General features: G+C 35.2%; 2 protein-coding genes across 3 annotated transcripts in view; one reads left to right on the top strand and one right to left on the bottom strand.

The window, feature by feature from the left end:
- The first annotated feature begins 57 nt into the window (after positions 1-57).
- Positions 58-9,186, top strand: LOC137391697 (potassium voltage-gated channel protein egl-36-like). Of its 2 annotated transcripts, none has more exons than XM_068078224.1 (4): positions 58-97; positions 6,959-8,003; positions 8,432-8,606; positions 8,794-9,186. In XM_068078224.1, the coding sequence occupies exons 2-4, from the start codon at positions 6,963-6,965 to the stop codon at positions 9,027-9,029; spliced, it is 1,452 nt and encodes a 483-aa protein (XP_067934325.1). In that variant the 5' UTR covers positions 58-97; positions 6,959-6,962; the 3' UTR covers positions 9,030-9,186. The 2 variants fall into 2 exon arrangements, with proteins under 2 accessions (XP_067934325.1, XP_067934326.1); XM_068078225.1 differs by lacking the exon at positions 58-97 and adding an exon at positions 3,244-3,282.
- A 58-nt stretch (positions 9,187-9,244) lies between these two features.
- The window catches only part of LOC137391695 (uncharacterized), a 57,562-nt gene continuing 51,184 nt past the window's right edge, over positions 9,245-15,622 (bottom strand). Inside the window, exons 24-27 of the mRNA XM_068078222.1 lie at positions 14,271-14,478; positions 11,889-12,130; positions 11,254-11,461; positions 9,245-10,350 (exon numbers count right to left, since the gene is read on the bottom strand). Of these exons, the coding sequence (XP_067934323.1) occupies positions 10,149-10,350; positions 11,254-11,461; positions 11,889-12,130; positions 14,271-14,478 (860 nt within the window). The 3' untranslated portion in view covers positions 9,245-10,148. The remainder of the gene's footprint in view (positions 10,351-11,253; positions 11,462-11,888; positions 12,131-14,270; positions 14,479-15,622) is intronic.

The raw sequence follows: 15,622 nt of genomic DNA, 5'->3' as shown, positions 1-15,622 counted from the left end.
TGGTTGCTAGCACACTGGGTATTTAATGGAGATTAGCGAAAAGCTAGTGTCCGTTATTGCTTGTGTAGTGGTAGGAGAGTGAAGTACTCCATTTTAGGTAAGAGCTGAGAAATACTGCATTGAGCATAGTTAATTGGTTGATTTATATACAATTTATAAGCATACAATATAATGGAAGGGGTTAATTAGTCAATTATAAATGGTATGTGCCAAACATTCTTACAGATTTTAAGCAATACTGATTGAATTGCAGCAGGCAAATTTAGTTTAATCAAATCGATTGGACTAGGTTTGTTTTGAGCCTCATTTGATTCTTGCAGCTTGCAGCCGTTTGCTTATAAGTATCTGATTAAAGCTAATCAAATTCATTCAGTTTATCAGAAATGATGACAATTCAAACAAAATATTTTATACTCTTTTGGGTGATTATAACCTTTTTGTTTTATCAGATGACTACACAAAAGTTAATGTAGTTTTTATTATCTACCTCATGAGATGTTGATTAAAGCGCACTGCCTTTTTTCTTAATCTTCAGAGCAAAAAACAAAACTTTTTATTCTGCGGTTTTTAAAACTATATGAATGATTTTTTATATGCAGACACTGGTCTTCACAATATTTTAAAGATTACACTTGAATACGCGAATGAAATTCACACACATTCTTAATCTTTTTTCCATAAAAGCATAATATAGCATCTTTATTTTATAGCGTAGCTATGAATATTATATTATCATTATGACGCTTGCATTCATAACTTAACAGATTCTTTTATAGCACAACATTAATGCTAGCTTGGTCATTACATGTATTGAAGAGCATGTTCAATCAACACATAATTTATTTGGTAACGATTTATTTTCTTAGAGTTATAAATTTAATACGCATAATGCACATTGCACCTGCTGCTGATTAGAGTGGTTGCTCGCTTGTCTGCTGCATAGAGATAATATCTAAAGCATCTACACTGACAAGCTAAACTGCTGAGGCACTGAGTTTGCATCAAGTTCAAAGTATTAACGGTAGGTGATGTAAACTGGAATGCATGTTGAACCAAGAAATACACCACATATTATCTGACACTAGTAATTTTGTGAACAGCAATGAGCTGACTGTTTCTTGAGTGGCAAATCATAGTAGCTGATTCTTTTGCCCGGCTGACACGCTTCTTTTCGTTGTACATGTATAGCTTTTCATAGGCTTTAGTAAATCATTAACCAAATGATGTTTTTCATGTTATATCAAAACAAAAATTAGAGGTCAGAATTGAAAGATTATTTAGTGAGTTGAGCAAGCATGTTTTGAAAGTTGATAACCTAACAGTATTGTGGAGGAGTCAGGATAATTAATTGAAGGTTGTAGTAACAGAAAGTTGATAAACTGAAATATATGATGTGGATGTAGTATGTTGGTGTCACGAAATAGAAAATAATGTGTGTCATATTGTAGGAAAGATAAATATAAATAACCTGGGCATATTTTAAACAAGATTTTGAAACCTGTAACACAAATGTAGAAAGTTCATATACTGAAACATACGAAGGTGGATATTGTTCAGCAAAATATTTTCAAGTATGAGCTCACTAGGTAAAAACAAGAAGACTAAAGAGTTGTGAACTCAACATGCAAATAGGAAGTACAACTCCTCTATCCCATTTACACTAACAATCCTGCTTGTCATTGGAGCTTTTACTTTTTTATAATATTCATTTCTGTTTATATCACACATAAAATACATTTTATTTTTATACTCAAAGTAATGTAACGGAAACTAAAAGCATACATTGTTTTAATGGCTTAATTATTATAAGTAAAATCTAACATCAATCTCAGATGAAGGTCGGCACAAAAAACAAAATACAAAGAAAACATGCTAAAGCATCATTCCGTGCACTTTGGATGCTACGTGATTAGCTCGAGCGGTCTTTTTATAGCACTAGAATATAATGGAAATGTTTGCTCAGCAAATGCAATTTGCTAAACTCATAATTGCTGTCTAAAGTACATCTCACATGAAAAATCTTTATTCAGAAGATCAGCTGCATAATCTGATAATAAAAATAACATTTTTTATTGATGTCTCGGTGCTATATTCGCATAGGTGAAGGTCACATTAAACTGCCTGTTGACAGGCTGCTAGGGGAATCATGAACAGAGCTCATGCATGTGAATTGAAATGCATATGTTTTGATTTGCAATCTTCAGGAAACTTTTCATGGTTGCACATTAGATGTCACAGGATGTCAAAACAAATGTTCATTCAATTTTTCCATCAGATGTCACGAAATCTGTATAAAGTGATTGTAGGTCAAGGTTCATATCATACAGTTTATTTATGAGAAGCAACAATAGTGGTAACTAGCTGTACAACCCGGCGTTGCCCGGGTAATAAAAAAGTCTTTGCGCAGAAAATTTATTTGTATTAAACATATAACAACATTTGCCAGTTTAACTTTTAAACTACATATCATAAAAAAGTTTTTGTGTAATTGAAATAAATTGAAAGAGAAAATAAAAATAACTGTATAGGTTTCCAAACTTTGTCACACAACTTTTAAACTTCATATCATAAGGAGAATGTTTCGTGCAGGTCAAATAAATTTAAAAAAATAAAATGACTATCAAAAGGTTTAGATGTAAATGTGAAATAATTAACAAGTAATAGCTAAATTAAGTCGGTTTTGCTATGATTACAATAAAAGATGATTCGGTAATGATACAATTAATACGAACTGAGAAAACAAAATAAAAATCCTGAATATGTAGAATTAATTAATAATAACAATTCTTGCATAAAAATGCGTGTGTATAAAAAAGGTTACTGTTCCATCAGAAGCTATCCATCAGAAGCTATCCATCAGAATTTTGAATACTACGACAATACTGGTACCTCTCGATACTGGTACAAATGTACAAATGAGATATCGTACTGTCTTTGTCTGACCGAACAGAGAGATAATGTTGAGGCCTTCCCCAGGGAGACAATATAATTGTCTGTGTGAACTGTCTGTGTGTCTGTGCCTTGACCCCAGATACAGTTATGAACCATGCGAAAAATATTTCTTAATAGGGACATCGTAACGTGTGGCCGCAATGGTAAAATAATTAGCGTACGCGATAGCTATAGCCAGAATGACAGATATATCCACATACTTAGAGAAATATATAGATTACTCCTGAAACATGTCAAGTTATAAGTATTTTATACAGGTACCTACTGTGTAGCACAGGCTAGATCAGTGCTTTTCTGCTCACTTCGCTGAATCCTCTTCAACTGACAAGGGTAATCTCGCAACTTCTTGTTCTGTATAAAAAGACGGGCTCAAACACAATGAAAAACAGACTTATTCAACATACATTGTATATATATAAACAATATAACGATAAAAAATGCAAAACAATATTTTATTAGATCATTCTAAAAAGAATCTAACGTTTTCGCATAGCGTTTTCACATAGCGGTAACATATAAAAACAACTCACTTTGTGATCTCTGACTGTTTTCCTGTCTCTTCTCTGCTGTTATCTGATAGCAATGTGGTTTCTTGTGGGTAAATAAAACGCACAAAAAATTTGCAAAATCGATAGTGTTACCAGACTTATTTTTTATGCATAAAAAAGATAAACATTTGAATACACATAGACAAGTTGTTATAACCACAAATACACTTTGTTTTCACAACTGATTCTTGCATACCTTAGAACAACAACTCGTACCTCTAATCGGGAAGTCCTAGGCTACACGTAGATTTTCTAGGTGATGTATAGCGATAGTCATTTATACTCAATCTATTGATATAAGTTGAGTATAAATTATTCACAGTAAAACCTCTATTTGAAGGCCATGGCGCTCTATTATTAACCCTTCCCCTTCAATTAGAGGTAGTGTTCAAAAAAGGGTGGCTCTGTATTTTTCAACTAATTGATCAGGATTTTGGGAAGATAAATTTAACCCTTCTATTGGGGAAGCAAAGATAATGTCACCTATATTTTGTACTCTGATTGAGGCAGATAAACATTAATGCTGTCAGCCTCGGCATTTTTGCTAAACTACTTTTCATATATGCAGAAGTATTAGCTCGAGTTGAACAAGGAACTACTTTGATTATAAAATATTAGCGTGGCACTACTATTAATTATTTTATATTATTTTAACTGTGAAGCTTTGAAGTTAGAATACAGAAATAGTTTTTAAATTTTCAAAATGTTTTTAACGTTCTAAAGTTAGAATATGCCATAGCAACGGCTGCTATTACATCATACAATGTTCCTGAAGAGTCTTCTCATTATTCATTTAAACACTTCAAAATCTTCAGGTGAGATTGTAAACCACATTATGGATGAATCTAAAAACAATGGATATGATTTATACCTAAGTGACTTCAAATCAGAGTGTAGTTTTGATGATTGTGATGATCGATCTTCTCAGGTTGACCGTCACTAAAATCATGGTAACCACTACATCAACAACTGAAAAATTAATTGTTATTGATGTAACCGAATCATTAGTTATACGATTTTGTGAACAATTTTTACTAATCACTTTCTATTTTGGGTTTGTAAAGATTAAGAATGTCAAAGTGGTGGGCAAATAGAGGTGGCATTCAATTAAAGGGAAGCGCTGTATTTTTTAACTCTTCTTCTACAGTGGCATTCTATTAGAGGTTGCGTTCAAATTAAGATGGCGTTCAAATAGAGGTTTACTGTATTTTAATTACCACGCAATTATTAATTGAATGTGTGTACAGTAAGCAGTAGGACTCCATTGCTAACTAAATTTATGCTGGTAATACAGAAGAACTCAAGGGTCTTTCTCATCCTTGTGCAGCTGTGCATGTTAGCCCCATGGCCTTTGATGCAATTGCCGCATGTGATGCCACCTGATGTCAGACTTTAAACAAGAGAGACATCCATGATTCTGTAATAAATTGGCAGCAAATATTGTAAGTATTGGCAGCAAATTTTGAAATTGCAAAGTGTGATTTGCGCTTAAAAGCTTTTGCGGTGCAAATATATGAGAAAAGTATAGAACGCTTGAAAAAGAAAAGGAGTTATTGTCTAAACCAGGTTGGCGTCTTATTGTTGTTTTTCAAGTTCTCATTATCTAAACGGCATTTCCTTAAATACTTTTGCTGTTAAGAAAGTTACATTAGCTAATTATATTGGATAAACAAATAAGACAGCATGCCAACACGTGGTAAAACCAGTATTGATCAAACAACATCGATTAGTTACCTGTGAACAAAACTGCTGCACCCTAAAACTTCTGTTTATATCTAACAACTATTAATGGCACAAGCAATAAAGAAATTGCAGCCCAAATCAATATTTGTCCAATTCGTTTTAATTGTATCTTTTTTAATTAGTTTCGTTACAACAAAAATAACATGTTTTTGTTTGTAAAAATGACGATAGCATGAAAAACGTGCACTTGTAATAGCCAATTTAAAGAGAAAAATGAAATGCAGATTAAAATCGTCTGAAGTATTTGGCAAACTAAAATCATCCCGCAGTTTAAGCATCGAGTACAGTCAAGCAAGGTGCATTTTATAAATAACATATAATAATATAAATAACACTGTAATGGGAACTGGTGATTAACTATGCAATAGTCTCATCTATGCAATGTATAAATATAGATGATGTCCCGTGTTGTTACAACCACTCTGGACCGACAGTTGAGATTTTTTTAACCTAGTACATTGCATACTCTTTGTTTTCTTTTTATAATTTATGTACTATAAGAATAGCCTTGACCTAGAAGTCTAGAGCCTACAAACAACAGGTTGGGGTCCAATTCTCAAAAAAGGCTATTGGTAATGACGAGAATGACATCCAACCTTAATTTGATCACTGCAACTGGGCATGTCACCAATCTTTGAGGTTTCCATACCACTGCACTCAGAGATGGTCCAGCTAAGGTCATAGACACATTGTGCAACAATGGCTATTAAAACATGGCCTCTGCTTGCTGTAAGCAAAGCAGACATACTCTATCATAGAAGGATTGTTTACACAATATAGGACATCGCTACATGAGAAAACAGCTTGTAAACATTGTATATAAGCACATGCTCTAATTCTGAGTGTACCCGCATGGTTGACATATTTGAACTAATGGTAACTGCCTTATAGATAGATATTAACATTATTTACACAGGTCAATAGAGTTTGAAGCAAACTAAACCATGAGACAAAAACAAAAATAGTAATTTAGTTTGTAATAATGTAGAAATGATAGAGATATTTGTCATTTTAAATGATTCAAATGATTTTATTTCCTGGCAAAAAAACTCTTTGTTGAACAACCATTTCTTCAAGCACTATATTAATTTTTAACCACAACAAGGGGATAATTCACATTAGACAATAAGATGATGCAGTAGTTACACCAAAAAGAATAAAACTACTAAACAAATTTACCTCCTTTTCATAACTTAGCAATACGTTGTGAACGTATACGTGCTAACGCCTAAAAAATGCTGAATTACCCTACATTTATGTGGTTCAACGGTATGTAGACAGATATTAACTTTATTTACATCGATCAATACAGAATTTAGAGTAAATTAGACCTTCAAACAAAAACAAAAAAGGAAATTATGTGTATTGAAAGGAAAAGCTCTTTTTGCATAACTCTGTTCTATAATGTAAATTGGCAAGGTGTTGATGCCTGGTATAAGGTGTAGTGGGCTTTTGCGAAAATAGGAATGTAATGGATGGTCAGGCAGATTATAAAAAGTAACTACTCTAGAAATGTCACAATATCATAGACAGCAAAGATTTGTTGCAATAATAGTGACTGATTCCTTATAATATTTAACAAGTCAGTGCGAGTGGGACGTTCCTGTTAGCGACAACAAAAATATGTTTAAATCTGCTGGTAACGAAGAAAACAAACAAGCGTTCATATAGATGGTGTCGGTTGAATGTTAATAACGATGAGTTGCGCTTTGTAGAGTGATGGCAGAGCACGCTGCTGTAGCAAGTGTCATTACGGCCATTGGAAAAAATCGTGTTGGTGTGACACCAGATGTGATGGGAACAAACCAAGTTGTCGAGAAGACTAGCTCAAGTTTACAGCTGATCCACTTTAACATTTCTGGTCAAAAGTTTATTGTGTCAAATCAACTTATAGATAAATTTCCTACCAGTAAATTTCATTTTCCATCTATACTTGCTGAAAACTGGCTGGAGGAAGAGAAAATCTTTTACTTTGACAGGGACCCGGCTCTCTTCAATACCGTATTAAATGTTTTCCGTTATGATGTACTGAGTATCCCATCCGGATATGACAAGGGTTTGATAAAAAAAGAGTTGGACTTCTGGTGGGTACCATCTGACAATTTAAACATTGGTAGAAGCCAGGAAGAAAAGCGGCTGGAAGCAGAATTCCAATGGCTTGAAAACCGCATTCCTCCGCCTCCGGCAAATTCTAAAAGGTGGATTAAACTGAGGTACAAAGCATGGTGCTTTCTGACGGACCCACTAGGACCGTACACTAGCTGGAGGAAGCTCTCGTTCGCTTGCTGCATACTCACCGTTTGCCTTACTTTAGTTTATATGATTCTGTTCGGACTTGGAACTTCAGTTCACTATCGTGAGCACGAGGGCCATGACAAGAATATGAACGAGACTACGGATACACAAAATAACCTTGCTGCAACCACAGAAGCGTTGGGATGCACAGCTTTGTCCAAAATTGACTGTTATCTTCGGACCACTCCGAAGGACTGGATACACATAGGAAAATCAGTTATAATGACAATGTTCGTTGCAGAGACCATCTTAAGACTGCTTCTCTGTCCTGGTCAGGCATATTTTAAATCGCTCATCACCTGGATGGACATAGTCGCGGGAATATGCGCCATTGTTGTGATGGTACTCATACAAGTTGAAGACAAGATAGAAAGTCATTTTGGAGATGATAGCAAAAAATCTGCTCGATATGTTCAAATCATGCTTGACTCAGCTCAAGTCCTCAGGGTTTTCAAAATATTTCAGGTAAATCCACTTTTGACATTGCATTTTTACTGACCCAAAATGTTTGACTATTTTTTTGTTTTAAAATTCATATGAGGTCACGAAGTTGGTCAAACTTTTTCACATAAACAGCAAATGTTGTTAAACATGTTGCCTTTTAGACAATAATTACCAGAGAGGAGTATAGAGGGTATGCCAAAGATTCAGTCTTACAAATGCAGTGTGAGTGCTTATTTTGAACAGCAAATTAGTAACACTGCATATATGCTTACCAGCCAGTTTTTCAAAGTTGCCAGTAACTTTTTAAAGAACTCAAAATTCTGCGCTGGATTAATTGCATCTTTCCCACCCGCAGCATTTAGCGATCATTGACCACTTTGTGCATTGCAAGAATGCAAATGATGCAGTGGGCACTTAAGATCTAACCATACCTTTATGCTCTGTTGTAGTACGCTAGCGTAATAGATGGGCTTATGATCATGATATTGACACTCAAAGCTTGTCTCAAGGAGTTGCTCCTCCTTGTCATGTATTTATTAATTGCCATGTTTCTCTTCTCAACCCTCATCTTCTTCGCTGAACTTCAAGCGCACACGGGAACTGGCATACCAGATGCCACATTAGGTTTGTTAATTATTGCAGAGTGTTACTATCAATGTGCGAAACTGGTAAATTATATTGTTGCTTCATTAGGGCATATTATTTTGACTACAAATAACTTTGCACACCATTATGTAACGCATCAGCATTTGAGAAATTAACAAAACCTTTGCAAATTAGTCGTTAAACAATTTTCTTTTTTATGCTTTAGGTTACTGGTGGTCTATAGTAACCATGACAACAGTCGGCTACGGTGATTACTATCCAACAACTACCGCGGGATATTTCATCGGTGTCCTTTGCTCTATCACTGGTATTATCTTGACTGCTCTGCCGGTTGCTGTCATCGGCAGCAACTTTAACATTTTTTGGGAGCACAATAACAAACGCAGGTCCTCCCTCATGGAATCGATATCATCGGATTGCAAAAGTAAAGAGATTTTATGAAACCACTTCGAATATGATGTGTTTTTGTATTGCAACTTTGATGGTTCATTCTTGTAACTTGTGTTATTACATAAATATTCATGCTTCCATCAATTGTGAAAATTAACTGGCTAAAATATCTAGAACTTATAGAAACCTCTGAAGATTTCCCCGATGTTAAACATAATCTTTCAAGAAACTGTTAAAATGTTTCAAGGAACCAAGTGAAAGCCTGATTAAACAATTTCAATTTTATTTATATTCTCAGTAACACATTGCGTGTGTTCAAAGAAAATAATTCACACCATCTCACACAAGAAGCGACTCTACAATTTGCCAAAATTGATCTAGACCCAAGCTCAAAAGAAATGCAGAAAAGAATGCGTCGAGACAGTAAGAACCATAGACCTATTAACTTTACCATAGACCTATTAACAGTATAGTTGATAAGTCTATGGTAAGAACAGTGTTAAGCTTACAGCGACATCAATGAAAAGTGAGAAGTATGTAATTTCTGAGGTGCACATGTGTGTAACAAATTCCTGCATATAATTATTTTAAAACTTGAAGACAAGCGTGGTTAAATAGATTTACTATGTTCCATAAAAGAAAGCTATCATTGAAGCATCTAGTAAAACCGTAACATAATGTAGAGAGCATTGGTAGCATTGATAAACACATCTATATACAATCTACCAGACACGATGACCTCTTCAGAAAAAATCATTACCACATACAAATCTGCTGGAAGAAAACTTTACTATAGGAATAGAATTTGTTATAAAATGTAAACTATGAAAACGCAATTTTGTATGCGTAACAACAAAGAATATATTAGGTGACTCTAGAGTCTAGACTATTTCATGAATATTGCAAGGAATGGATTTTTCTCTAGACAATCACAGCCGAGTGTGAGCTTGTACATTGAATGTACATAGAAAGGAAGGATTACATTGCATGACACAGCAGCAGCAGCGCATCTCTCGGTATCTTGGCGAAAGCTCGAGATAAAACATAATATATTACTTTACCGAAATATAATACAAATATATAGATAACCCGCCGCTTCCGTATTGAAGTATGCATGCAGAATACGGTATACTCAAATAATCCAGCACCAGCTAAATTAGAGAAATAAAACTATATGGCCGTCTCTTCAGGCGCGGGAATAAGTGGGGCGTGGGAGCGGCTAGAATGCTCATCTATTTCTGTACAGCTTCGAGTCGTTAGCAAATAGTCGTTCTCTGCGATAGCAGGAGGCATCGAGGCGGTCGTAGATCCAGAGTTGTGCTGGGTTCTACAGTTAAGCTTGTCACACCACACTCCGTCTTGCCTGGCATATCTGATACAAATAATTACATGAGTATAAATAGCCTTGCCACAACCGAGTGTTTGTGTAGAGTATCATGCTAATCTGTAATAGTTCACAATTAAATTATGGATTTTTATTTGACTTTATAAAGTTTCAAATAGCCATCTTAGTTATATGGAAAATAAATAAGATTGCTGATTGAACCCGACATTGCTTGGAGTTGCCTGCTTTTTCAAATTAAATAAGCCATAAGTCATAGAGCTATGGCAAGGCTGCTCTTGAAACTCTTTCTTCACATGAGATTTTTTTAACGCCACAATGTTACGGTATACAATGCTACGATATACAATGTTACGATATACAATGTTACGGTATACAATGTTACGGTATACAATGTTACGGTATACAGTGTTACGGTATACAATGTTACGGTATACAATGTTACGGTATACAATGTTACGGTATACAATGTTACGGTATACAATGTTACGGTATAAAATGTTACAGAATAAAATATTACAGTATACAATGTTACAGTATTTGTAGTTGAAATAAATTCTTCTAATGAGGGTAATTGAAAAATAAGTTTAGCAAATATAAAACAATTGAAACTTTAACATTTACCTATTGAAACAAAATATTTCACAAGAGAACACAATTCTAGATATTATAGATGATACTATCATTGCAGTATCTGGGATAATTCCCTATCAGCGGTGACAGATCTTTCACTCTTGTTCAACTCAATTTGCTAGGTTGACGGCGTCTGATAATCAAAAGAGTAAGTTAACAGTATTAACCCCTTAAGGATATTGCTTTGCTGACAGCCCTTCAAAAAACCTGCATAAATTGTTGAAACAAAGTATGCCATTTCTAGCCGCAGCTAAGGCATTTATAATTCGCTGCAAGTGAGAACATGCCGTAATTGCTCACCTGTTATCTGGAGAAAAATTAAAAGTCGGGGAAGTTTCAGGGCTATGACTAGGTGATGGCAGAGAGAGTGGCGTAGATGGATGACCTTGGTATGGATTAACCAAAGACAGTAAGTCGACTATCGAATGTGATGATCTCCGGCGATTAGAATTGGACCTTCTGTGCAGTATTTCAGAGTGATTTCTGTGTCGTGTAAAAGTCATCCCGGCTAAAGAAATACATGATTTTTTAATTTAAATAAAAAATGCAAGATAAGTTTAGGCAGCATATCTAATCCACCTTTATATTGAAAGACTATTCAACAAAAGGTATGACTAGCAGTAATTGCAAGACTATACTGAAGAATGTTTATGGATAAAACAAAAACGCATATAGCTAGCATCCCTCTCAGTTGTTTCTAAAATATTATGTGCAATCAAAACTGCTTTTAGCCATAACGCTTCGGAGTCAATAGACGGCTGAAAAATATTGACAAACAGTTCCAATCTGATGTCTATGAATAAAATAATGCCAACATAGTATTTATTCTACATGTATTTAAACACTGTACATGAAATAACACTAACAGCATTGTGTCAGCCATAGAAAAAGCAGTGTCAGCTGTAAAGTCAGCAGAACAAGGGCTTAAACCTTACTATCAACTGAGATGATTGAAGAAGATTGGCGAAGAAATGACTTCTTCAACATGGTGGAGGTTTTGAGAATGGTTGGGGAGAGGTCAAGCTCCTCGGAGTCGCACTCTCTGATCTTAGCGAGGGCCGGGCAAGATAGCAGAGGTTGTATGATGTTCTCATTATTAGTAAGAGTTGCATAGATGTCATAAGGGTTGGGACGCTGCATAGGGTCACTGTCCCAGCAAGCGAGAAGAAGTGACTTTCTGTAATAAAAATATAACTCAAAACAGCTAATATACCTCCATGTTTCGGAGTTGTAATTCCTTTGAAAAATGAACGTCAGTATATTTCTATGCCTAAAAAGGAGCAACCATGTGTAACAGATGATTGTTGCATTGAAAACACTTCAGGTTTACAGGCTAAAATTATTGAGCAAGTATTATACTAGAAATTCCACTGTCATACAGCCCACGACCAAAGAGATACTGGAAAAAAGAAAGGGTACTGATGGTTGAGAAATGCAATATTAGCTGTCAAATGGCACTGCAGTGCAATAGGATAACTACAATGGTAGCTGTAATGTACTGGGTGTGGCTGTTATTATATACAACAAATAACAATAATTAAGGAAAAGATTATATGTTTATATCTCTCCCCCTGCAATAGGAGAAATGCAATATTGGCCAATATTAGAAGTAAAATGCACTGATATTATTAGAATAACCAATATTATTAATATAGTAATAATATAAGACCAATACACAATTTTGTTTACATTTCAAAACGTCATAGTTTTTATAATCTCATAAGTATAATCTCATAATCTTAAAATCTCATAAGAATCATTAGAAAAAAATATCATCGTCATTTCCTTTACTTACACTGCGTTGTACATCAGTTAGAATAACGAAGAACTCAAGAGTCTAAAATGTTAGTTACTTTGAAATCGGCAAAAATGAAACGATTTCAGTACTCCTACAATAATTACAGAAACCTTCGACAATGCTATAGATTGGTGAAATGTGCACGTTATTTTTTCGTGAAATGCGCATGACTTTATCGTTCTATTTTCTGTCGCTCGGCGTTTCAATTTCCGGTCTTAACTTTTATTAAACCAAGCTTTTCAAGCGTTTTGTGGCAATCTTCGTCCAAATTAATCTGTCTATTTGTGTATAATCCGATCAAATGGGTAAGTTTTAAGATAATGCCGACGTTTACAAAGACTTGGTAACATATCTAAATAGGCTTAAATGCGTTTTGTATCGTTATTATACTTTAACGACTCTACAAAACGATGGTGAAATTTGTTGATGAAATTTCTAGACACGGGTTCGTCTCATTGTTGATGATTAATTTTCGTAAGTTGTGTGCACATGCATTTATCATAAAAACTCTCATACTTCGTTTCCACTCGTTTGTTCGTGAGATTAAAATTATATAAATTGCAGCGGTAATAACATTATCTAAATGCTGTAAGTAGCAGAAATAGTCATTGATGATCAAATATTTAGTGCATAGAATCACCCTTCCGCGAACAAGTTGCAAAAAAGCTACGAAAAAGCTTACTTTTGAAAAGTTTTTGATATTTGGTTTCATCACATTCATCTCTAAATGTGATGAATGACCAATTATCCAAGCCTAAAAAAGCAGTGACTATAAGCATAGTAGCAATAGGTTGGCACGTATATCAAAAACCAGTTCATTCTCTAAGAACCTGCACATAATTGACACTAACTACATAAACCAGCTCTGAATAGCGATGACTGAAGATAGTTTTAACACAGGTCAAGGACATTTACAGGGTTTTTGAATTCCCTATATGTAGGAGCGTGCAAGTGGGGTACACATGGGGTACAATTCGGGTACACATTGGGGTACGATTGGAGTACACATGGTGGTACAATTCGGGTACACATTGGGGTACGATTGAGGTACAATTGTGGTACACATGGGGTAAATAATAACTGAGCTGGTCTGCAGGTCATGTATAAGCGTATGCGTAGAGATGCATAAGTTTATCCACACGTGTTCATCGCTGAGCATCATTAAAAGCTGTGGCCCAAGATATTTTAAAGATTTTAAGCTATGTTGACCAAACCTTTACGACAAACGTGTTGGATATGCACCTGTATTGCATTATATTCATTCAAAGGTCAGTAATAAACTACAATAATGTAGATGGTGCATCACAAAAATCAGCGTAGAGAAGATAACTCAAAGTTTACGAATAAACAGTAAATGAATCCTTATCAGGCGCCCCATTCATCAATAGACTTTTTGAGATATTTTGACACGAATACCTCCTATGATGTGTAGAGAAACCAAGTGCCATTAACCTAGACTGATTACATGGCAGAAGAGAAGATAATGGTAAGTTAAGTGATTATAATTTCTGCTACTCACAATTCGTCTGTACACTCTTCTGGCAAGGTGAGAGTTTTGCCTGCTTTCACGCTGTCAAACACCTCTGCGTTCGTCAGCATGTGATAAGGAACACTGCCGAATGTAATGATCTCATACAACAAAACCCCATAACTCCACATGTCCGTTTTATATGTAAACAACCCGTCTACAAAACTCTCCGGAGCCATCCAACGCACAGGCATTCGCCCTAGAACAAACATTAACTAGAAGTCAACTGAATAAATAAATAATGAACATGATCATCATGCCGCAGTTAGAATACACGACGTGTAAAGGTTGGCTCACACTAGTATGTCGGCGTTGATTCAACAATACATCGGTGATAGTCTGTAATAACAACGTTGATTCAACACTACATCGGTGATCGTCTGTAATAACAACGTTGATTCAACACTACATCGGTGATCGTCTGTAATAACAACGTTGATTCAACACTACATCGGTGATCGTCTGTAATAACATTGTTCACACTATCACAAACTCATCTGCCTTTACATCAGCAAATACTCCGAGGTATAGCGTTCTCATTACATAATGCTGTTAAAGAAATGACAAAATACTGATCTCGCAGCAACTACTATAAAGTAAATATAAATCGAGCAATGCATGACAACCAATCATCATTGCAGAAGCGGGGCACATTGCATAGACTGTCTTGAATGCCCAACTAACTATCGGGAAAGTTTGACAGCTGCAAACTTCCAATGTATCCCCGTTGCCTTGGCGATGCTATCGGTGTACTGTGCACATAGTCGACAAATAATCGCTGAGAGGACAACTCCGACATATGGCGATTGAGTGTGAACCAGCCTTAAACTACGAGCGTGTGATATTAGATCTTAGATGACTTAAGAAAGCCATTCTGCTTGACAAGCCAGCTTGCCATATCTGTAAACAGTTCAACTGTACTTTCCGTCCCTTATTGAGTCCGTGAAACTTTTTTAACCAGTTACTGATAGGAGAAATTTGAAATGCATGTTGCAGATACCTACAGAACCAAGACTTGTCAAAATTTAAACGATTGCGTGATAGCTAAGACTACAAGCTTACGATTGCACCTGCTTCTATTTAGACCTGTAAGCCTAACCTTGACTGGCCTGCTCATGCCAAGGTTTGAGATGTCAAAACCGATCAACACGAGCAGACAACTTCATATGACTTAAACTACTAATATATCGAGCCTGCGAGTGTTTTCCATTGCAATTACTCATAGAGAAACTAGTTTATGAAAAAAACTACATAGCAATAATCAAAGTTTGCAACTAGCTAAATGTGAGTAATTAATAAATTAATCAATTATTAAATTAATAAATTTGAATTAATTAAATAAT

Source organism: Watersipora subatra, chromosome 3 (assembly GCF_963576615.1).
Source record: "Watersipora subatra chromosome 3, tzWatSuba1.1, whole genome shotgun sequence".
NCBI lineage: Eukaryota > Metazoa > Bryozoa > Gymnolaemata > Cheilostomatida > Watersiporidae > Watersipora > Watersipora subatra.
Note: the sequence above shows the minus strand (reverse complement) of the source record. Positions and strands in the feature narration are given on the sequence as shown.